This window comes from Vulpes lagopus, chromosome 8 (genome assembly GCF_018345385.1).
Source record: "Vulpes lagopus strain Blue_001 chromosome 8, ASM1834538v1, whole genome shotgun sequence".
Taxonomy (NCBI): domain Eukaryota; kingdom Metazoa; phylum Chordata; class Mammalia; order Carnivora; family Canidae; genus Vulpes; species Vulpes lagopus.
In genome coordinates, this window is record NC_054831.1 from 91,019,018 (window position 1) to 91,044,569 (window position 25,552).

General features: G+C 38.4%; 1 protein-coding gene across 2 annotated transcripts in view; it reads left to right on the top strand.

Moving 5' to 3' along the window:
• Positions 1 to 25,552, top strand: part of STK32A (serine/threonine kinase 32A) — a 129,913-nt gene that overhangs the window by 52,077 nt on the left and 52,284 nt on the right. For both annotated transcript variants that reach the window (XM_041765138.1, XM_041765136.1), the window contains exon 5: positions 13,384 to 13,557. In XM_041765138.1, coding sequence (XP_041621072.1) covers positions 13,384 to 13,557 — 174 coding nt within the window. The remainder of the gene's footprint in view (positions 1 to 13,383; positions 13,558 to 25,552) is intronic.

The following is a 25,552-nucleotide window of genomic DNA, read 5'->3' on the forward strand; positions in this document are numbered from 1 at the left end:
TTACCATGTGATCCAGGAATTCCACTTCTAAGCACATTCTAAAATAATTGAAAGCAGGGACTGAAACAGATACTTGTACACCAGTGTTCATAACAGCATTATTACAACAATCAAAAGGTAGAAACAAGTCATATGTCCATCAAAGGATGAATGGATCAACAAAATGTGGCATATGCATACACTGCAATCTCATTTAGCCCAAAACAGAATGAAATTCTGGCACATGCTACAGCATGAATGAACCTAGAAAACATTATGCTAAGTGAGATAAACCAAATGGACAAACATGATATGATCGCACTTAACATGAGGTGCCTAGAATACACAAATTCAGAGAGACAGAAAATAGAGATTGGGGGGGAGAAGGAAGAATGAGGAGTTATTTAACAGGTACAGTGTCTGTTTGGGATGAGGAAAAAGTTCTGAAAGTACATAGTGGTGATGTTTGCATAACATTGTCAATGCATTTAATGCCACTGAATTGTACACTTAAAGTGGTTAAAATAATAAAATTTATACTATATATTTTACCACAATAAAAATCTTTTTAAAGAAGTTACAAGTGAAATGGAGGGATTACAAGAAACAGAGATAGAAGCTCAACTTTTCTCAGTATACCTTGTTTTGCAGATTCCACTTTTAGCCTCAGTATATATCCGGTTTGTGGCATAACCACACAGAAATGTGCTATTCCAAGCAACTTTCAAGCAGTAACTTTACTGTACATCATTGGTGAAACATACCTCAATGACAAAAAAGGATAGCAAAAATATCTTAAAAATATCTTAAAATGTTTGTAGTAATGGTGTTGTCAGAGAGTGTTCATGTTGCTATTCTGAGAGTGTTTTTTATATATGATGGGATAAAGCAAACAGAATGAAGGATTATTTGGTGAAACCTCCTTGAGAGACCTCAAAATCCTTGAGAACCAGGATTTTCAGTAAGGGAGAGAGGAATTACTGGTATTATAATGAGAAAATTAAGAATTTCCGTTGTCTTGAGTGTCAATAGGAAAGTATCATTATGATCTTCCAATGGACTTACCTTACATTACATTTGTATGCGCCTGTACATATTATACCTATGCCTATACCAAATATCTACATCTGTGCCCAGCGTTCACCACTAAAAAGACCTAGTAACAATGACAGCCCATTTTCAAGGAACACTTCTATCATTCAAATAGTTTGGAGGAGGAATTGTACAAGATAGGAGTATTTTTTCTTATCAGAAGATCAAAAAGCTATCAAAGCCTACTAGGGTCACATCAAAATAACACATGATCCAACTTGACTATGTTTCTGTTGGCCAAAGAATGGACATAATGAATGAAACATCAATAAGTGTGGTAATATCAAACCTGTGAGCTTATTACATCTAAAAAATAAACAAAATTTGTTGCTTGCTTTGGGAGGCTTCTGTGAAACCAAGTCATTTTGAAAAATGATAAATAAAAGAAAGATGTAAGCATTGGTTTTACCTTTCTAATGTGAATTCTACCTCAGAGTAACCAAATAACTGGTCAGAGGCAATTTTATTTTATGTAAAAGTACTCCAGATAAACTATAAAGAAGAGATGATAGAATTCATATATCACAATCCCTAAGGAATTCTTGGAGATAGCCATTCCAGAGATTAATAGCTGATAACACCTTGAAAACATAAACTTCTTAATTATATACCCTCTGATCAGAGTATACGACGCCATTTATAAAAAGGTCTTGCCCCTTCAGAATCAAACCTGAGGGATTCCCTGAGTGGCTCGGCAGTTTAGCGCCTTCCTTCAGCCCAGGGTGTGATCCTGGAGACCCGGGATCGAGTCCCTGCATGGAGCCTGCTTCTCCCTCTGCCTATGTCTCTGCCTCTCTCTCTCTCTCTCTCTGTCTCTCTCTCTCTCTCTCTCATAAATAAATAAAATAAAATATTAAAAAAACCAAACCTGAGCAAATTGTGAGATCTAACCACCAATTTTCATGAAGTACAGAAAGTTGTAGAACATGTAGAAAGACATAACAGAAATGCAGTCAGAAAAATTTAGACTACAGAAATGCTACAGCAAAAATGAATTTTTTTTTTCAATAAAAAAGTACTAGGAGCCAGTCAGGGAAGCAATAGAATAGATTTGAAAGGCACATAAACTAAGGACAAAGTATGGACCTTGCTTGAATCCATTTATAGGACCTAAATAATTCTATAAAAGTTTTTTCAAGTAACATTTCTAGAACAATTAGAGAATGTTAACCTTGAATATTTGATAAAAACTACTAGTCATTTTATATAGGAGCTGATGCAAATGGGTTAGTCTTTTTCCTGATGAGATGACGTCAATCATTTTTTCCTTTTTTTCCCCTTTTTTAATTGAAATGTATTTGGCATATAACATTGTACAAATTTTAAGGTGTACAACATGTTAATTTGATACATTTTTAGGTAATAATATGATTACCATTATAGCGATAATTAGCACCTCTATCTTGTTGTGTAATGATCCTTTCTTTTTCATGGTTAGAATCACTACCTTCTAGTCTCTTAGCAAATTTGATGACTATAATATTGTTGTCTATATCCACTTGCACTAGATGTCTAGGGCTTTTTTACTACTTGTTGCAAGGAAACAATATATATTGGACATATCAGGGTAGAAAAATATTTTTGTTATATTTGTTAGGCCTTTCAAATATAAAAATATAATTTAAAAATAAAAGGTAAGGTAAATGTAAAATAAAGCATAAATGAAAATAAAATAACTTATGACCATTTAGATGGCTGGTTATCATATTTTCAGGAAATGTTATGCATATACCAGCATATGCATGTAATATCTTTATTTTCCTTTTGTGGTTATGTGTATATATATCCTTTTGAAACAATATATATATATATATATATTTGGATTTATTTCAGAGAGAGAGAGAGAGAGCATGGGGTGGAGGGGAGGGAAAGAGGGAGAGGGAGAGAGAGAATCTCAAGCAGACTCCCTGCTAAGCACAGAGCCTGTTAGTGGGGCTCCATCTCACCACCCTGAGATCAGGACCTGAGCCAAAACCAACAGTCAGATGCTTAACTGACTGAACCACCCAGGTGCCCCTGAAATATATCCTTTTTATGTACCCTAAGCATCTACCCTATAATGCATATTATAACACTGTTCTTTCCCTCACCTTGTCTTCAGAATATAATATCTTAGAAACCTTTTATTATTTCAGAATGTAGATCTGCCTCATTTTTTTAATTGTTGTACTATGAATTTACCATAATTTATTCACATGCTTCCCTATTGCATGCAAACTGTTTTTTATTTTATATGATATAATGAGTATCCTCATAAGTACATCTTATTATGATTTTTCAAGTGTATCCTTAGCAGAAGTTCTTGGCAATGAAATTACAGGGTTAAGAACCACGTGGATTGTTTTGTTTCATTTTGTTTTTGAATATCTATTTCTCAGTTGTCTTCAAAGGAACTTTCACCAAATTACCCTTCATCAGGGAATCAGAGAGTGTCCATTTCTCCATGTCCTCACCAACTGCGGCTCTCATCAAACCTTGATGGAAGTGTTCTCACTCTGATACATTAATGAATAGAAGTCATACGTGCTTATTTGGATGGTAAATTCACTCCCTCTAAATTTATAGAAGAGAGAATTTAGATAGTTATCTCAAGTTGGTGCCAGTGTTATCCAAGCCATTAATCTTTCTTTACCTCATCTTGTCATTCATGCTGTGGCATTTCAGTTAAACACACACGCACACAATAGCTGGATATAGTTTTTGTAAATTATTGAAATCCGATTTTTGCAAACCTTGGGTTTTCTGTGTTGTCATGGCAAATGAATTAGGTGAAATAATACTGTTTATGTTTTTGGTTTTTTTTATGAATTTCACACTGGCTGTACTTTGGAAAATTACTACAGAGCCGCAAGAGGAGAAACATGATGGGCCACTGCTCCAAAGACAGGTTTTAAAATTCAGATCTGTACTTAACAATTGGGACAGTATACCCTAACCTCCTCTTGACCCATTCCAGAGGGATCTCTTCTCACAAGAGCTAGTGCTTTTCCTAAACTGTGAAAAGCCTGCTGTGAGCACTTCCTGTTCAGAGTCTGAAAAACATAGATTAAATTTTCTATCCTTTGAGTGCATAGGACAACATTGGTTCTTAAAGATTCTTCTATGGAGGTGCCTGGCCAGTGATCGGAAATGTCCCACCATTGGAATGAGAATACCATGGAGGCATACAAATTGAATTTTAAGAGTTGATTTGAAGGGCATTTAAATAGTTATTCTATTCCCTGGCAGGGTTTTATTAAAGTTTTGGATGCTTTTGTTTTGTAAACTATACTAGTCATGGTTCACACAGCATGTGTGTTAACCGTGTGGTTCTTGAACAAATATATAACCTCTCTATACCATAATCCTTTCTTCCCCTACTCACTGTCCTTTTTTAAAAAATGTTTTTTTAAAATTGTTATTTATTCATTTGAGACAGAGAGCTAGAGAGAGAGAGCATGAGCAAGGGGAGAGGCAGAGGGAGAGGGAGAAGCAGATTCCATGCCAAGCAGAGAGCCCCATGTGGGGCTCCATCCCAGGACCCAGAGATCATGACCTGAGCCAGAGGCGCCCCTCACTGTCCTTTTTTTCTTTTTTCTTTTCGTATTTATTTATTTATTTATTGTCCTTTTTTTCAATAACAACTTTATTGACGTATATTTTACATATCACTTAATTCAAGGAAACAATTCAGTGATCCTTACTAATTTTATGGAGTGGTGTACTAATCCCTATAAATCAATTTATAGATCTTTTCATCCTCTCAATAAGATTGCTTTTACTCCTTTAGAGTTAATCCCCATTCCCACCCTGACCCCCAGGCAACTATTAATCTAGTTTCTATATCTCTACAATTGCCCTTTCTGGCAATTAAATTACAAATAAGTCATCTCCTGTGTCTGATTTCTTTTCACATAGTGTAATGTTGAAAAGCTCCATCCATGTTGTAATCTGTGCTAGTAGTTCATTCCTCTCTGATGCTCAGTGGTATTTACTGTACGAATATACCACATTTTGTTTGTCCATTCAGCAGTTAATAGACATTTAGCCCTTCCCCGGTTTTTGGCAATTCTGAATAATGTTGCAGTGAATATTTGTGTACAAGTCCTTCCATGGAAATATGTTTTTATTTCTCTTGGCTAGATACCCAGGAGTGGAATTGCTAGTGAAATAGTAATATTATGTTTGACTTTTTTTTTTAAGATTTATTTATTTATTTATTTATTTATTTATTTATTTATTTATTATAGACATATTGAGAGAGAGAGAGAGAGGCAGAGGCACAGGAGGAGGGAGAAGCAGGCTCCATGCTGTCTGACGTGAGACTCGATCCCGGGACTCCAGGATCACGCCCTGGGCCAAAGACAGGCGCTAAACCTCTGAGCCACCCAGGGATCCCCTGATACGTTTGACTTTTTGAGAGACTCACAAACTGTTTTCCAAAGTGATTGTACAATTTATATTTTCACCAACAATATATCAGAGTTCCCTTTTTCAGCATCCTAAACCAACACTTCTTACCTCTTATCTATTATAGCTACTCAGATAGATTTGACATTTGTGATTTTAATTTCCACTTTTCTAATTCCTAATGATGCTGACCATCTTTTCATGTGTATTTTCCTTAGTGAAATATCTATTTGTGTCTCTGTCCATGTTTTGATTGGGTTCTTTTATTATTGAGCTGTAATAGTCCTTTGTAAATTCTGGATATAATTCTTTATTGACTATATATTTTGCAAATATTTTCCCCTACTCTGCTGCTTGCATTTTTTTTTTACTGATGACTTTTGAAGTGCAAAAGTTTTGAATTTTGATAATGTCTAGTTCAGCATTTAACGGACTTTCTTTCATATTGTATCTAGAAAACTTTTGCCTTTCGATGTCTCAAAGATTTTATCCTATGTCTTACTCTAAAAGTTTTACTGTGTTTGTGCTTACATTTATGTCTAGGACCCATTTGAGTTAATTGTTGTATATGGTGTGGTCTAAGTTCATCATTTTTCAAAGTGAAAAAAAAATCAAGTGACTATGAAGCTTCATCTTTGGACTCTTAATTCTGTTCCATTGACATGTAGGTCAATATGCTTTATAGGACATTTAGAAATTGGAAAGTTAAAGTCTTCTCATTTTTTTCCTCTTCAAAATTTTTTTGGTTATTCTAGATGTTTTGCACTTCCTTATAAATTTTAGGAGTTACTTGTCAATATATGCAAAAACAAAAAGCCTGTTGGGAATTTAATAGTGATTGTACTGATTCTGTAGATCAATTTAGGCATAAATGGCATCTTAACAATATTTGAGTCTTCCAATCCATGAACATGGAGTATTCTTTTTAAAAATTTTTTTTTATTTTTACATATTTTTTTAATTGGAGTTCAGTTTGCCAACATATAGCATAACACCCAGTGCTCATCCCATCAAGTGCCCCCCTCAGTGCCCATCACCCAGTCACCCCCAATCCCCGCCCAACTCCCTTTCCACCACCCCTTGTTCATTTCCCAGAGTTAGGAGTCTCTCATGTTGTGTAAACCTCACTGATACTTCCCATTCATTTTCTCTCCTTTCCCCTTTATTCCCTTTCACTATTTTTTATATTCCCCAAATGAATGAGACCATATAATGTTTATTCTTCTCCAATTGACTTATTTCACTCAGCATAATAAACTCCAGTTCCATCCATGTCGAAGCAAATGGTGGGTATTTGTCGTTTCTAATGGCTGAGTAATATTCCATTGTGTACATAGACCACATCTTCTTTATCCATTCATCTTTCGATGGACACCGAGGCTCCTTCCACAGTTTGGCTATTGTGGACATTGCTGCTATAAACATTGGGGTGCAGGTGTTCCGGCGTTTCACTGCATCTGAATCTTTGGGGTAAATCCCCAACAGTGCAATTGCTGGGTCGTAGGGAGATCTATTTTTAACTCTGAGGAACCTCCACACAGTTTTCCAGAGTGTCTGCACCAGTTCACATTCCCACCAACAGTGCAAGAGGGTTCCCCTTTCTCACATCCTCTCCAAAATTTGTTGTTTCCTGACTTGTTAATTTTCCCCATTCTCACTGGTGTGAGGTGGTATCTCATTGTGGTTTTGATCTGTATTTCCTTGATGGCGAGTGATGTGGAGCATTTTCTCATGTGCTTCTTGGCCATGTCTATGTCTTCCTCTGTGAGATTTCTGTTCATGTCTTTTGAACATGGAGTATTCTTTAGTTATTTAGATCTTCTTTAATTTTCCTAAGTAAAGAAAATTTTCTTTATGATTTTCTGTGTAGAAGTCTTGCACAAGTTTCCTAAATTTATTCTTAAGCATTTTATTCTTTTTGAAACTTTAGCAAATGCAATCATATTCTTAATTTCATTTTCACATTGTTCATTGCTTATTTAGAAAAATGCAATTTTTTGGTTTTTGCATATTGATCTAGTATCCTGCAACCTTGCTATTCTATTTATTCTAATGAGGTTTTTTATGGTTTTTCTTGTGATTTTCTATGTGCAGAATCATGTTGTGTATGATTAAAGGTAGTTTTGTTTCTTTCCAATGTGGAAGTCTTTTACTGATTTTTTTATTTTGGCTAACTACACTGGCTAGAACCTCCAGTACTATAATGAATGGAAGTGAAAGCAGATGATCTTGCTTTGCTTCTGATCTTAGAGGGAAAGCATTCAGTCTTACCCCATTAAGTATAATGGTCATTGTAGGTTTTATCACAAATGCCTTTTTTTAAGATCGAAGAAGCTGTGGGATCCCTGGGTGGCGCAGTGGTTTAGCACCTGCCTTTGGCCCAGGGCGTGATCCTGGAGACCTGGGATCGAATCCCATGTCGGACTCCGGTGCATGGAGCCTGCTTCTCCCTCTGTCTGTGTCTCTGCCTCTCTCTCTCTATGTGTGACTATCATAAATAATAATAAAAAAAGATTGAAGAAGCTGTTTTATTCCAAGTTTGTTAAGAGTTTTATCATGAATGAGTGTTATATTTTGTGAAAGGCTTTTTCCTCTGTTAGGATGATCATATGTTTTGTCCTTTATTTTATTAATATGATTTATTATATTAATCGATTTATAGGTATTAATCTCATTTGTCCATGGTGTAGAATTTTTTTAATATGTTGATGGATTTGGCTTGCTAATTTTTTAAAGATTAAACCTGAATTCTTATGATCAGTAAAAATGGGGATATTGATTCTACTTATCACATAGTTTTGCAGTTACAATTAAATACAATAATACACATAAAGTATCTAGCATGGTATCTGACAGATAGTAAAAGTTTAATTAATGGGCATTATGTCATTTATACCATCAGCAATAAATGTCTTCATATAATTACCTCTTATAAAATAATGGGAAACAACTGTATAAAATTATTCTGCTTAATACTGGACTATATTACATTCATGGATGGAAGGAGAGAGATAATTAAAATAAGAGCTAACATTTACCCATTGCAAACTATCTTCCAGGCTCTGTTTTAAGTATTTAATATCGATTAACTAACCAAATCTTCCCAATAGCCCTATGAAGTATGTACCCTTATAGATGGGGGTGGTGAGGGCTTATATAATTTGATCCAATTATAAAGACACTAAGGAGAAGAACTGGGATTTGGACACAAGCAGTCTGGCCCCAAGACCATATTCTTTACCACTATGTTATGTGCCATGGTTTATGCTAATTGCTTTACAAACATTATATCTAATATATTCTTAGCCATATGTGCACAAAATGACTACGAATGTGCAGATATCCCCTCTGAATTTGTAAGAGATTTGCTGCAAATTCACATGTGATATTTAAACCCAAACCTAGGGCAGCCCTGGTGGCTCAGCGGTTTAGCACCGCCTGCAACCCAGGGTGTGATCCTGGAGACCCGGGATCGAGTCCCATGTCAGGCTCCCTGCATGGAGCCTGCTTCTCCCTCTGCCTATGTCTCTGCCTCTCTCTCTTCTCTCTGTGTATTCTCATGAATAAATAAATAAAATCTTTAAAACAAATAAATAAACGCAAACCTATCTGACACTTGTTTTTTATCTTATTTTTATTTTTTTAAGTAGGCTCCATGCCTAGTGTAAAGCCCAGCGCAGAGCTTGTACTCACAACCATGAGATCAAGACCTGAATGAGATCAAGAGTCGGATATCTCTAACCAACTAAACCAACCAGGCATCCCCAAATTTATTTTCTTTTTTTTCCCCCAAATTTATTTTCTAATTATATTTTTCTTAAGTGTGTTTTTAACTGATTCTATTTTTGATGAATCAATCAGCATATTTTTTTCCTCCAAAACCTGAGAGCTTTTAGAAGCAGTAGCTAATATAAGTAATTCATTTCCCTTGTTTTTCTAAATAATGATATTAGAACTGACCCTTGCTCAAGTAGAGTGTGAATGAAGATTTGACACATTAGTTCTGCATTCTGCAATAGGCAGCAGGTTCTCCTGTATCATGATTTTCAAGCTTTTTTGACTGCAACCCATAGGAAGAAATATATTTTTCATCACAATCCAATAGATATACTCTCATAGAAACATATTCACAAATCCAAAAATTTCATAAATGGTTTGTCTTACATATTAATAACATTTTTTCTGTGATATTTAATCTGTTCTATTTCTTCAAAAAAGAAGTGCTTGTTAGAATGAGCTGAACTGATTTCACAACCCATTAATGGGTTATAAGCCCAATTTGAAAAATGCTGCATTAGGAATATTTTAGATCACTTCCAATGCTCAGATTCAGATTTATCTCAAGATGGCTTCTGTGAGACAGCTTTAAACATGAGTGACTTCTTCGAACTTAGCAATCATGCTAATTTCTAAAAACAGAACTTAAAGAATGTGTATCACACACACACCTAAAACGTGTGTTTTAAACTTTTTCTTTAGTTCATTTATTAATTTGTAATCTTTTATTCTACAACTATTTATAGAGGCTACATTTCAGGCAGTGTACAAGTGCTCAAGAGTCAAGGATGAGTAAAAAAGCAGGTATGCATCCTGGTGGCATAGTGGAATGAAAACCATTAAGCCAAAAGCACACAAGAAAATATTTTTGAATTATGCTGAATTCTATGAACAAGAATATGGCATTGTATATGACAGGGTGACCTATCTTAATATGGAGTGTTAGAAATGCCTCTGTGAGAAGTGTCACTTGGGCTGAGGGCAACAGATGATGAGGACCCAGCAATGGACAGCATCGTGAGCACAGGCACAGGCCACACCACATCACAGTCTAAGGCTAGAGAGAGCATGGACTACTAGATGAGGAATGGAAGGAAGAGATCTAAGGATAAGTCTGAAAAAGTAAACAGAGACAGACCATACAGGATCCTACAGACCATGAAAAGGGGTGAAAGGGCTTTATGAAGCTGGATGATAGAAGGCTCACAGTGCAAAAATATAACTAGAGTGTGTAGAAAGGATTGGAGAGGTCCAAGATTATACAGAAAGAGCCATGAATAGCTACTGCCATTGTCTGCATCAAACATGATGGGACAAGATGAAGTAGTGGTAGTCTTTTGTTGCTTATCTCTCATCCTACTGAGCACACTGCAATGTATTTCATATGTACTGGAACCAGACTTAAACATTTTGGAGCTGTCAGCTAAGAAATAAAAGTCATGGAAATGCAACGGTGAGTCTCTGTGATAAATGGGCAAGGTGTAAGGAAGCTCTTGCTCTTTTATCAATAAATATCAGACTATGATATGAACTTGCATATTCTAGTTATCACCAAACTATATTATGCCCATGTATTTTACTGAATATGGTTCTATATAATCAAATATTTATCTTCCCTTTCTCTGAGAGTTTTTAAGATCTATGTAAAGGGCTTCAGATCTGATGTGCTGAAGGAGGAATACGATTCTTAACAGCCAAACCTGGCTCTATGATTAAATAAATTTATATTCATACTGGACAGTGAAGCATGTTGCCTCTTGCCTGGGCCGCTTCTTTCTTTGATTAATAATCTCCTGCATGTAGAACACTGTTGCTAACTTGCCATGACTGACACCTTTATCTGTTCAGGAAAAATGGTTGCTCATCAGGGCAAATCTAATAATATCATTGCCCTTCCTTGGAGTTAAGTAGAGTGGAGTCCTCTGGAAAGGGAGTCCTCTGGTATGTGGCCAGGTTTCTGACCTCTAACTGTCTCCCATGGGAGCTGAACGCAGTCAACAACTGCTCTGTAAGCTAGCCTGGTCTGCATAGGCTATTTCCCTTGGCATCTCTTCTCCTTTTTCTGATACCCAGGCCTCACCCATATCACCACCCCTACCCCACTTGCCACCGATCCCAACAGACCTCACACACATCCCAGGAGGGATCATCATTTCGGATTCATTAGCTGAGAGCAGCCGAAGGTATCACAGGTCCCAGGCATGATTACATTTATTAGTACATCGTTGCTTACTGAAAGTCCTATAAAACACAACAAATATAATAAAAACAACAAATATAATAAAAACAACAAATATAACACAAAAAATATAAAAATAGTAGTGGAGTGGGAAGGTTTGTGAAGCAAATAGCCCAGGTTCAGGCACCTTTTCTGGTGCCCATTGAACCAATGGCAAGGATGACCAGCCAGTTATCACAGTGAAGTGAAGAATATCATTTCCAAAAAGACAATACCAAAAATGTATTCATCATCATATTTTTACAAAGCGTTTCCTGTGTTTCTGTCTAAACTTCTCCAAGGGCTTAATTTCTGTCATCTTCTATGTGAATCAGTCTCAGTGGTAAACAAAATGTTATTCTTTGGACAAGTAAGCATCAGGAACTGGTGATCTTCATTAGAATGTTACTGCTTCAGATTAATGCTTCATTTAATTTCTCTTGTTTCTTTTCCTTGCAATTCCCTACCTTCTCCTTTAGCACAATGATCATTATAAAGAAGAAAAAAAATACCAAGTGTGGTTCCTCAGTTATTGATATTCTACATTTCTTTCCAAGCAAAGAATTTGTCACCAGGAATTAGTTTGCATCCCTGGGCACTGCTTGCAGACAATCAAAGAATTATTTGATTCAAATAAAAATTTAAAATGTGATCTCAGTGACATTATGTCAAAAGAAACATGTCAAAACAGTGCTGATTCAGAGAGCATTATTGTGCCTAGAAATCATGTCTCTGCTTTGAAGGAAACAAAATAAATCCTAGCAGCGGGAATGCATTTTTACAAGAGATTCTTTGCAAACAGCATAGGCCAGTTCTGCTCTCCTGTATCTCATTTCCTCTTCCAATCTCTCCACACTGTGCTCCTTCAAGTGTGAAGTCCATGCTTGATTGTAGGTCCTCCTTAAAACTCTTCATTGTCACCCTAATGCTTACAGACTTGTGAACAGGCACCTGTCATGGGATCTGCCATCTGCGTTCCTCTCTCAGCTCAAGCTTCCCCATCATACCTGTTGGAGAGCAAACCCAAACTATTTTCCTTTTTCGACTCACACTATGTTCCTTCCCATGTCTGGGTTTAATGCAGGCTGTTTTTCTCTATCAAATCTTACTTTTGGACCTGGAGAACACCGTGTATTAGGCATTTCACCTTGTGCACATTCTTCACCAGGTCTTGACTTCCTCATTTGTAAAATGGGAGCTTAAGAGCAGCACTTTGGGGGTTGCTAGGGGTACTGTTTGTAGAGGGCTTCAGCGCCTGCCCCAGAGAAGCGGCTCAATGGAGATATAGGTGACACCAGTTTTATTTTGTGCCTGTTATTGTCACCACCCTTCAAAATATAACTCAGGTCTCACTTCCGCTGAGAAGCTTTCCCTTACCTCCCCATCCCAAAGTGAATTACTTCCTTGTACTATGCACTTACTTTTTTATTGCCCTTTTGTATCTTTTTCTTATCATTAATGCGGTACACGATTTGTTATAAGGTTGCTGGGCAATGAAGTTTTATCGTGTGGAAAAATGGGAATGAGAATGGTTCAAGGACACCTCGTAATTCACATTTTATGGACCTCCTGCAATAGTGTGGTTAGGGTATGATTGTTAATGGTAAGTTGATGAGTGGGGTTTTCTTTGTTCCTGGGCTTTATAGTTTTGTAAGCTAATAGTTATTGAGTGCTTAGTATATGTCAGGCAAGATATTAAATGTTGTACTTGTTCTTTACTATGATCAAATGTGGTAGATATTATTCCCCTTCACACATGTGGAAACTGAAGGTCTAGGGTCATAGAGCAAGGGAGAGACCATCTGCTCCTACACCTTGAACTCTTTGCTCGAGAACACTCTGTTCTGATCTATGAGGGGTCATTTGCCTCTGGGACTCTATAGTGTGTAAATGTATTTAATACTCTTTCATTTCTAATTCTATTCCAGGTACTCCTTCCAAGATGAGGAGGATATGTTCATGGTAGTGGATCTCCTGCTGGGCGGGGACCTGCGTTATCACCTGCAGCAGAATGTCCGCTTTCAGGAAGACACCGTGAAGCTCTTCATCTGTGAGCTGGCCATGGCCTTGGACTACCTACAGAGCCAGCGCATCATCCACAGGTCAGTTAGGTCCAAGGGGACAGCCTTGCACTGAATTACAGAAGAGAATTCATAACCTGGTACATTCAACAAGTTCTTGTTAAACATGACAGGTAATCCGCACTGAACTCTTGCAACAGTCCCTTGAAATAGTCTTATTGTCCCTCTTTTGAATATTTTTTTAAATGAGTACATTGAGCTAAATTTGCTCAAGGTCAGTTAGTGAACAGTAATACCAGAATCAATGAGTATTGGCACTAGACAAAGAAAAAGTGACATACAGGAATGTATCTCCTTCACTTGGGGAATCTGTGTTAAATGGAGACAAATAACACAAGTAGGTATAAACTCAAATAGACATTAAACAGAAAAGGATAATACTTTTCTTTGTAAAGATATTGGCAGGTGGGGCAGCTGGGTGCCTCAGTCAGTTGAGTGTCTGACTCTTGATTTTAGCTCAGGTTGTGATCTTGGGGTTGTGAGATCAAGCCCCACATCAGGCTCTGCACTCAGCATGGAGTCTGCTTCAGATTCTCTCCCTCTTCCTTCCACTCACACACACACACTCTCTCTCAAATAAATAAAATATTTTTTAAAAGAGATATTGGTAGGGTTTTTTTGTTTCAAGTTTTTTTTTAATTCTAGTCATTTAACATCTATTGTAATTTCGGTTTCAAGAGCAGAATTTAGCAATACAAAGATATCAGTAGTTTTACTGATGATTTCCTATGTAGTATCTCCTTTGATCTCTATAATAACTTGTGATAAGTGATCAGAGCAGGTATACTTGGACCGTATTAAATATGAGAAAACCATGATTTGGAGGTATTAAATTATCATCCAGGTTATTCATGATAATATTTATTAAAATTTTTATTTTAATTCCAGTATACTTAACATATAGTCTTATATTAGTTTCAGGTGTATGAGATAGTGATTCAACAATTCTAAATATTCCCCAGTGCTCATTATAACAAATACCCTCCTTAATGCCTTTCACCTATTTCACACATTCCCCCACCCACCTCTCCTCTGGTAACCATCTGTTTATTTCTCTATGGTTAAGAGTCTATGTCTTGGTTTGTTTCTCTCTTTTTTTCCCTTTGCTTGTTGTCTTGTTTCTTAAATTCTGCCTATGAGAGAAATCATATGGTATTTGTCTTTCTCTGACTTATTTTACTTAGCATTATACTCTCTAGCTCCATCTCTTTCATAGTACTAGAAGTCCAAGCCTCACCTAGCAGGCAACAAAAAGAAATAAAAGGCATCCAAATTGGTAAGGAAGAAGTAAAACTTTCACTGTTTGCAGATGACATGGTACTACACACACAAAATCCTAAAGACGCCACCAAAAAACTACTAGAATCAATAAATGAATTCAGTAAAGTCACAGGATACAGAATCGATATATAGAAATCTGTTGCATTTCTGTACACTAATAATGAGGAGGCAGAAAGTGAAATTAAGAAAAAAGTTCCATTTATAATTGTGATAAAAACAATGAAATATCTAGGAATAAAGTTAACCAAAGAGGTGAAAGACCTATACTCTGAAAACTACAAAACACTGATAAAAGAAATTGAAGATGATTCGAAGAAATGAAAAAACATTCCATGTTCATGGGTCAGAAGAACAAATATTATTAAAATGTCTATGCTACCCAGAGCAATCTACAGATTTAATGCAATCTCTATCAAGATGCCAACAGCATTTTTTACAGAACTATAACAAATAATTCTAAAATTTGCATGAAACCAGAAAAGATCCTGAATAGCCAAAGCAATTTTGAAAAAAGAAAAACAAAACTGTAATTATCAGAATTCCAGACTTCAAGTTATATTGCAAAGCTGTAATAATCAAAACAGGATGGTACTGACATAAAAACAGACACAAATATAATGGAACTGAATGGAAAACCCAGAAATAAACCCACAACTATATGATCGATCGTTTATAAGAATTTTGAATCTAATCACCATCAATGCAACTACAATTTACTGATGACTTTGTACATATGCCAGATATTACTATGTGCTATTCTATACTATCTTATTAAATTCTCAGAACTCAAGGAAGATACCACATTTCATTATAGGATCACCATTATACAGATGATGAAATTGTGGCTCAAAGATTTGAAAGGACAAATCACTGACAAATGGCATTGCCAGGATTTAAACGTAGGTCTTTCTGAACCCAAAGTCAGAGCTCTGACTACTACAACAACTTGCATTCATTACACATATGAAATTTATGCATTAAGTATGCATCATTGAGTGAAAATCAACACATATGACTCTGCTGCTGTCTTATTTCTAATCTTTGAAGAATTTGCTAGGTTTTTAAGTATGTTTACATCTTTACAGTGTAGTAAAATTCTGGCCAAATAAGATATTTTCCAACCACTAAGTTGACATTTATCTAAAATATATGTAGATGAGTACAGAGCCTGTGGATGAAGATGTAGCATCATAATTTATAGATTCTCTGTGTAGGTACTATGGAACAATCTGTGTGTAATCTTGATCCTGTATACTTTCAGTCATTTTTTAATTTCCTGTCTTTTGGAGGACCTACTTGTGTTGGAAATGTGCTCTTCAGGCAACAGGTGAATAGAAAGCAGACCAGTTCATCATGTATGAGCTTGGAAGCAAATGAACACACCTGGTGTTTTGTCAGTAACTGAGAACCCTGTTCCCAAGCAGTCTTTCTCCCATACTAATGTTCTGCCCCCATCCCAACCCCAGTTCTTTCTAAGGAAAAACTTGCCTATTTGTAGTCTATGGTGTCTCTCTCGGGGTATTCATGCTCATTCATCCTACCCAAGATTGCCAACCCACAGCCTGCTTGGGTTGCTAACATCCTAGATCTTAGAAAGGAGACAGGTACAATGAGAAGCCAGCATGGCTACAAGGGCCTTTCAACTTTCTTCTTTCCCTGTTTGAATCTGGGGTCTGTGTCGTCTTTCTCTGAGCTTCATTTTCTCTGTCATCACAAGTCAAGATACTCTAAGCATTTCTGCCCTATGTTTAGAAATGCATTCCAAAAGGAATTCAGGAGAATTCCTGAAAACAAAACAAAACAGAAAAGTCAACACAATTTGTGCCCTAAGGAACTTACAAACACCAAACGTTGCTGTTCATTACTTCCTCCCTTGCTCTTTGTTGCTCTCATCATTCTGCCACTTGTACAAGAAACCAATGATTAACTTTCTCCCTCTGGGCCTTCACACACTCAGTCATTACTCCATGCCCATCCTCAGAAGAGCCTCTTTGAACCAAAGTGTCTCCTCACTGCAGTAAGGTGAATGCAAGGCAAACTCAGTGACATTCTGACCATGTTGTTAAAAAATGAGAGGAGCTCCTCTCAGGGTCAGAAAATAACCCAGGTGTATTTCTGTTGCCTATAAGGCCCCACTGAGCCTCTCATGTGTTATATTGTATAGGCGACTGTGGCTCTTTGTACCTCTCCTGAGGACCTGTGACATTGTTAACGTGTAATTACTTAATTACTATCTGCCACTCTACCACGATGGAAACCTCATGAGTTAGGGCCTTGTGTGTTTTGCTTTTCACCGTAGAACAAGGATGCAGCAACCTCACATGCCTGAACCATACAAATGATTGACTAAAAGCCAGGTTTACAAATGAGACAAAATTAAAATATAAGGCATGAAAGCCAAGAATTTCAGACCTACCTTGGTGTTCACATGGAGTAACCACATAATTCATCATCCAAATCAGGGAACTCCTGAGAATGAAAGAAGTCGCTATTAATAATTATGCTTGGGCAACAGGCAAATAAATGTTCTGGAAAAAAACAGGGCATGTATCAACATCATTAAGGCTTTTCAAGATACTACTGACCAAATAAACAGGTTGATTGGGAGAGTGCTCTGATAATTATGGCTTTCTGCCTCCAGAGTACCCAATATCAAATTGAGACAGTGTCAAGTGGCTTAAAACACATGGACACAGTAAAATAAGTGGTGTTCTTTTGTCTGCAGCATTAAAAGGATAATAATGATGGCACTCGGAGGCTCGGGCTCAGGGGGCAGGTTAAAATGGTGAAGAGCAACATAGAAGAAGAGGAAGCTTTTGAGTAATTCTCTTTTTTAAAAAATCTTTCTTCAGGGGCGCTTTGGTGGCTCAGTCAGATAAGTGTCTGACTCTTGGTTTCAGCTCAGGTCGTGATCTCAGAGTGATGAGATCGAGCCCTACATCAGGCTCCACGCTTAGCTTAATAGTCTCCCTCTCTGGCTCTCTCTCTCTCTCTCTCTCTCAAAAAAAATAACAAAAAATAAAAAATAAAAACTTTCTTCAAGAAAATCCAAAAACTCATGCTAGATTTGATGGAATCTAAGATAAAACATCTTTCAGCTACTTAGAAATTGGATAATAAGACACATCCTTAGTTCTGAATTACTATGTCGTGAGTGAAGAAAGCAGAGTCTATGAAATTCAGTAGCTGCCGAAGACAAGGAAAGACCATCTATCCTCTTGGGTCAAATATGCGACTTCCTAATTTCAGGAAAACGTTGTTCCAAAAACAACATTATGTCTCTGGACCTGGTAGAAGATTCAGAATTCTCCACAGGCCTCGGCAAATGCGTGTGGAGCCGTAGCCTGGGGGGCTGCCACCTACCGAGGGCTTCCTGGGCAGCAGGGCCCGCGGAGCACCCTCCGGTGCTTTCTTTCACTCAGTCTGCTCCCGCCCAGGAGCCCGGGGCCGGCTCTCCATCTACAGCCAAGGAAGCTGGCTGGGGAAGGTGAGGGAACGGGCCCAGGGTCGCCTGGCTGAGAGTAGGGGAGGCGTCACTGAAGGCAGGGCAGAGGTCACCACCTCCACAGGAGGGGTGGTCAGCACGGCTGTGGCTCCGGGGCGGGCAGGGGACGAGGTGAGGCCTTTGGGCACGTCCTCTGGCTCCACAGACGAAGGTGGCCCATAGGCAGCCGACTGGGGACAGGAACAACTCAAAGCTCAGGGTGGGAGAGCGCCTGAGCTACTTCAGACAAGATGATGGTTTGGGGCGACAAAAAACAATGTTTCTTGAGAGTTCAGAGGATTTAAAAAGGATTTTAAGAACCAGAGCAGAACGAAGAGTCCAGTCTGTGTAAGAAGAACCGTATTCTGAAGGAAGCGCTCGTTAATCAACCCGTATTCCATAGAACGGTCTGTTTTGAATTTTTGCCTCACGTTGACTTTCCGCCAGCCACGTCTGCTATCAGTTTTTTTTTTTTTAAATACCATAAATCCCGTTTCTCTCACAAATTCTAAGTGAGATATGAAGAGAGTTTTGTTTTATTTTGTGGACTCTTTTTAAGTCTACAGACTTTAGTGTTTGGTAGTTTTCCTCAATATGTAGAGTATTTAGCTACATGTCCTCACTTTTAGAAACTTCCTTTCCTGCAGTTGTTGTGGAAGACACAGGATTGCACAATAACCATTAATTTTGAATCGTGCAGTTAGACACTTTTCTTATTAGCAAGAAGTCAAAACGTTTTTCTACGAGGACAGCTTGAAAATCAGCATTAGCTTCCAAATTATGGCCAGATTCTGGTTCAGTATTCCCCTTAACTTACATTAAATCAGTGAGCAAAGATTTTAAAATGTAGACACAGTGATTATTTGTTTTTATTAAGAAAACAAGGAAAATGAAACTCGTTACAATCCTTCCTGTGGGGATAGTACTGTTTGATTTGTTGATTGCCACAGTCTCTCCAGTGACTAATGTGATGGAAAATAATGATTAGAGCCCAAAGACAAATTTGTATTCACTCCCTAGTCAGATGTTAAAGAAGCCTCAATTACAAATTTGCGCTAATGAAGCCAATTGTATGGGACAGTGAAAGAGGAAGTCATCCTGGATCAAAATACCATTTGTGAGGGAGTGTTGATGTTTCTTTTTTCCTCTTTGTAAGAATTACCCCCACTCTCATGCTTTCCAAATCCTATAGGAATGAGATGAAACTCTAATGAGGCAATTTGTAGAGATAACTGCAATACAGCAGAGTTGCAAACATTTCATCTCCAGCAGATTACAGATGTATTGAAGCAGGAATAAAAGAAAATGTCTGATTGCCCAAAATAGACAGGCCAGTGTTTTTACTCATCACTTTTGACTTCTTTGCTATGATCACAGGAACCAGTAACTGACACTCTGGTTCATCTCGGAGCCTCCGGGAAGAGACACATAGGAACTGGTTTTCCCACACTTGCCTTTGGACTGAAGTAGCTACTTGCGAGAAGCTGCTATCATTCTTCTAGAAATCAGCATTTCAATGGTGAAGAATAATCTTAGAGATAATGCCTCTACTATAAATATTCATTCACAAATTGTTTCTTGAGCACCTCTTTGCCAGACAGTGTCTCGATGCTGGACTGCAGTGGTGAAAGGACGGACAAGTGCCTTGCTGTTCAGAATTAATGATATCATGGCATTAAAGGGAGCCAAGTAAAACATTTCAACATTCATATCAGAAAGATCTTAATCCTGTGGCATGTAGTATAAATAAAATAAGTGGCTGTGGGTCTATCCTGCCACATGCATGTACACACTCATCTGCATCTTCACAATGGTTATAATCATGCTTCGAATTTGTAACCCCTGGGTTACAAGATTCTTTATAAAGTGCCATCTCTCCCTCCTAAACTTAAGCCCTTACAGATGGAGACTACACCTCACTTAGGTTCTGAATCCCAGCATATAATCTAACCCAGAGTGGTTGCTGAATAAATCAATAGCTGAACAAATGAATGAGGACAATATAGACATGTGATCCTTGGGTGAACGTAAAGGCAAAGGTTACTGGGGCTAATGTTGTCTTCGGCAACTTTATAAATTTAATCCATACATTCCTATAGTGTGCCCACAAGCGTGTGGAGCTCTGTGCTGCCTTTCTTCCATGCTGTTAGTTTTTTATCCTGTGTAAGAAATGACCACAAAGTGACTTAAAATAACACATAGTTATAGTTATCCCATAGTTTCTTTGGGTTGGGAGTCTTGGCACATTTTGACTGGGTTCTCTGCAAGGCTGCATTCAAGGCGCTGGCCAGAACTGGGTTTTCTTCAGCAGGCTGGCCTGGGCAAAGGTCAACTTCCAAGGTCAGGCAGGATATTGACAGAATTAATTTCCTTGAGGCTATAGGACTCATATTAGCTCCTTTTCTCAAATTCACTGACAAGAGCAAGATTCTAGAGTGATTGTGCTAGACAGGCAAGAGTATGTATCACTGAAAAACCATTACATAATAGAACACAATCACAGGAATGACATCTCATCAGCTTTGTTACATAATGTTGGTTAGAAGCAAGCTATATGGGGCACCTGGGTGGCTCAATAGTTGAGTGTCTGCCTTTGGCTCAGGTCATGATCCCTGGTTCCTGGGATCGAGTCCCACATCAGGCTCCTTGCAGGGAACCAGCTTTTCCCTCTGCCTATGTCTGCCTCTCTCTCTGTGTCTCTCATGAGTAAGTAAATAAAACCAAAAAAAAAAAAAAAAAAAAAAAGCAAGCTATACAACCAGCCCACATTCAGGGACTGGGGATGATACAAGACACCAGGAAGTGGGGATCATGTAGGTCACCATAAGTCTGTCCACCATACTTCCTCTAAAGAAGTTGTACTACACCAGATGTTGACACCAATTTCCTCTATGACCTTAAACATAACCTCAAAATTCCCTCAAGGAGGTTTGACTAAATGACCAAGATAGATTTTTTTTTTCACACCTAAGAGTCTAGAATGATTTCCCCTTAACTCTGATAGGATGTTCTTCAAAGTGTGATCTCAGTGTTTCTTTGCTCTCTACCACACACCCATTTCTCTCCAAGAAGGCTGTGTGACCAAAATGTACTATCTAAAAAGCATGAGACATGAGGTGTGAAAAACAGCTGTTAGCACACTGACCAATTAAGGTCTTATTTGCAGTTGAGCTGTGAACCAGAATTATTCATTTCAACCAAGGTCTTGAGTTTGTTACAGGCAGAGCTCTCCTGGGTGACATTTCACCTTCTGTCTGACTCACATACACCATACTGTCTTAAAAGTCACATTTCATTTTCCTGAGATGATAATGCATAGGAAAAAAATACGATCTTTCTGCAGCTAATCAGTTTAGTCAGTGATCATTGAGTGACAGTTGAATGAACTTGCCAACTCAGTGACACCCCCAGCTTTCTGAAGCCTGTGAGAGTGGGAGTGAGTCATCTGGAGAGATGTTTTTCTAATTCCTAAAGGTGCCTACTGCTTTCCGTTCACCAGCATTTTTTAACCATTTAATTTATACTACAAAGTACATATATTATCTTTTTAATGACTTAAGAAGAGCTATCATTTATTGTGCATATGCCAGTGGCCACCGTAGTAATAAGCATTTTGTATGCACTGCCTAATTTGATAGTCAATGGTACTATGACAGGGTTGAGTAATTTGCCTAATATCATGTAGTTCGTGTACTAAGGCCAGATTCAAAAGTAGGATAACCTGATTCAAAGACCCTGCTCTTAATAAAGGCTCCCTTATTTTTCCTCATATGAAAATAATAGGCACCCTCAAGATCAGATGAGCTATTTACTGCTGTTCACCCAACAGCAACAAACACTGGTTTAGATACATATTTTTAGTTGGTACGGGCTAAATTGCATGTCTCCCAAAAAGATATGTTGAAAGCCTGAGTCCAAATATCTCAGAATGTGACCTTATTAGGAAAGAGAGTCTTCACAGAGGTAATCAAGTAAAACTGATTCATTATGGTGGCCCTAGTCCAATGTAACTGGTACTCTAATCAAAAGAGGATATTTGGGCACAGAGAGAGGATGATGTGAAGGACACAGGGGAAAACACCATGTCAGGATAGAGGACTGGAGTGGTGCATTTCTAAGCCAAGGAAGGCCCAAGGTTGCCAGCAAACCAACAGAAGGTAGGGAGAAGCAAGGAAGAGTTCTTACCTATGGGTTTTGAGGAAGCATGGTCCTACTGAAACCTTGATTTTGGACTTGCACTCTCCAGAACTATGAGATAACATATTTCTGGGTTTTTTTAAGGCCCTTGGTTTGTAGTAGTTTGTTACAGCAGCCCAGGTAAACTAATACAGTATGCTTGTATAGTTTTCTTCACTGCTAAGACTTTAATCTTCATGTGTAGAAGGTGCTACTCAGAACAGCTTCTGTCCTCACTATTGACGTGCTGCTTTGAATATATTATGGCATGGGAGGCCAGCATTAAAAAAAAAAAAAAAAGAAAAAAAAACTTGTTAAAATTGCCTGCAAAATTAGGGTAACCCAAGAGAATATTCAACAAGTCAAATCCATTGGCTTTAGCATATAATAAACTATTTTATGTAGTCCACAGATGGTCTTTTATGTTTCAGATTTGGTAAGATATTTCACATATCTGTGGCTTTCTTATAACATTTCTCTGGTCCAAGGTGTTTGGTTTTGCTTTTAGGCATCTATAAGGGAAGTTAAATCTTCTTCAGTTTACCAAAGCAGTGTGTCCGGTATGAGAAAATTGTAAGTCTAAAAAATGATAGATTAGCTGATTGCTTGTACTGTGTACATTCCACTGGCTTTCTTCTTTTCAACCTATTGATAATTTTTGCTGTTGCAGTGGGATCAAGAATTTGGTTTCAGGCCACCATTTTCTGTAGAATAGTTAAGAAAATGACCTTACTTTTTGTTTGGGTAAATCTTCTCTTCAGCAGATCATAAGCCTTGTAAATGTTCTCTTTCTCTCACTCCCACAGCAGAAGGGCCACTTGAGCCTCAAAAACAAAACGGCAGTGCAGTAATGAGGGTATTAGGTTGATATGTTCTACTCAGCACCTGCTCCCGAGCTACCAAATAATGAATGAGCATGAATAACACATTGCGAAAACAGGAGAATTTGCCTTCTTTGTATTAGGCATCAGGCAGTTTCGAAAGCAGCTTTGTGACTGTGCTTCTTACACAAGACCACCTATTTGTGAAAACCCAGTGAAAAAGGCAGAGAACTGCTCGTTTCCAGGTTGACATTTAACTAGCCTGCGTTGTGCTTCTGGTAATTTCTGTAAGTTGAAGAGCTTCATTAATTGTGCAACCTGTGACTTGGTCCAAATTTAATTTTACTTTACCTACACACATTTGAGTACAAAGCTGAAGCTTCATTCTTTCAGGTTTAGTCACTTATTTGTGTGCCAGGCACACAGTTCTTGAATAGAGCTTTGAAAAATAAAAACATGGGGGTTTTTTTGTACTTGCAGAGCTCACGGTTTAGTTGAAGAGACAGACAGTGAACAAGGAACCAAGCACCTAAATAACCATGTTAGTTACAGATTGCCTTTAGTGCTTCCTGGGCAATCAGCAGGGATCCTAAGAGAGTACGCATCTGGGGGGAAGGCAGGCTACCTTATGCATTAGCATGGTGCTCAGAGAAGACCTAGCTGGTAGGCAGCATCTGAACCCAGACTTGCCGGACAAGTAGCTCTAAGGTCGAAGTCTGTTCTGTCCAAGCAGCACAGTGGCCTTTGCTGTTGGAACATGCGAGAAAGGGGGAGAGTAGTTCAAGAAGCAGTAAGAGAGGGGAGCCGAGGCCAGATCAGCTCATCAAGTTCAAGCAAATACTTGAGCTCAACCTAACTTCCTATTTGTAGTTGAGTGAAAATACAAAGCCAGTCCAGCAAAGGGGACATACTTGAATTTGTTATCAGTTTGGAGATAAGAGTAGAGAGCATGCACAGTGGGTGGTATGAAAATGAGGCTGGAAATGGTAGAGAATTGGGCACGCTAGCTCTTCTGGATATCAGAATAAGAGCCTACAGATTAGGAGTCCACGGTGCTCACTCTGCAGACAATGGATTGGCATACTTTTTCTGAGACTTATTTTTCTCATTTGTAAAATGGACTTAATAATATCATATGTGATACAGCTGAACAACTATGAAAAGCTCCTGTTACAATGCTTGGGAGGACAGGGGCAGCCAAGGAAGGGAAGCCCTATTGCTATTTTCCAGATTCATGTAAAACAACTAAAGGGGCAGCCCAGGTGGCTCAGTGGTTTAGCGCCACCTTCAGCCCAGGGCCTGATCATAGAGACCCGGGATCAAGTCCCTCGTCGGGCTCCCTGCATGGAGCCTGCTTCTCCCTCTCCCTGTGTGTCTCTGCCTCTCTCTCTCTCTCTGTGTGTGTGTGTGTGTGTGTGTCTCATGAATAAATAAATAAGTCTTAAAAAAAAAAAAAAAACAACCAAAGGCTATTTATCACCAAGCCGTAGGATAGTAAAGGTAAAGTGCAGCTTAGAAATCAAGTCCTACCTCCACCCAAAGACAGAATTTGTTCCACAACCTCCCCAACAAGAAATTGTCTTCCTAGCCTCACAATACTTCAGAGATGGGACACCCGTTGCCATGTAAAGGATTCATTTCACGTTCAGACCTGATTTTCAAAATGTTCTTCCTCCCAATGACTCACAGGCAGCCTCACGGTTGGTTCTGCTGCTGCCCACGGGAGCCTTGAGTCAGACAGGGCCTCTGCTTAGTTGTCACCTATGGGTACTGCTGCACTGGGTCATTTATCAGTGGCCTCCAGGATCCCTCCTGGTCAATGCCCTGTTCTGATTAGCCAAGATTTGTTCCTCGTGAAGTTTTTTTTTATAAAGTTTTTATTTATTTATTTATTCATGAGACACACAGAGAGAGGCAGAGACACAGGCAGAGGGAGAAGCAGGCTCCCTGCAGGGAGCCTGACGTGGGACTTGATCCCTGGACTGGGATCACGCCCTGAGCCAAGGGCAGACACTCAACCGCTGAGCCACCCAGGCATCCACTCCTGAAGTATTTTGAATATCACTTCTGGGGTCAGGTAAACGTGAACTGGAGTTCTAGCTCCTCATCATAGTCGGGGACCACAGGATAGCTACATCAGCTCTCTGTGGCTCTGGGGGGCCCCGTCTATGTAATAGGGAGAATCACTGTACCTACTTCAGGAGGCTCCTTGAGAATAATAGAGAATAAAGCATTTAAAGGCTCATCCTGGTTT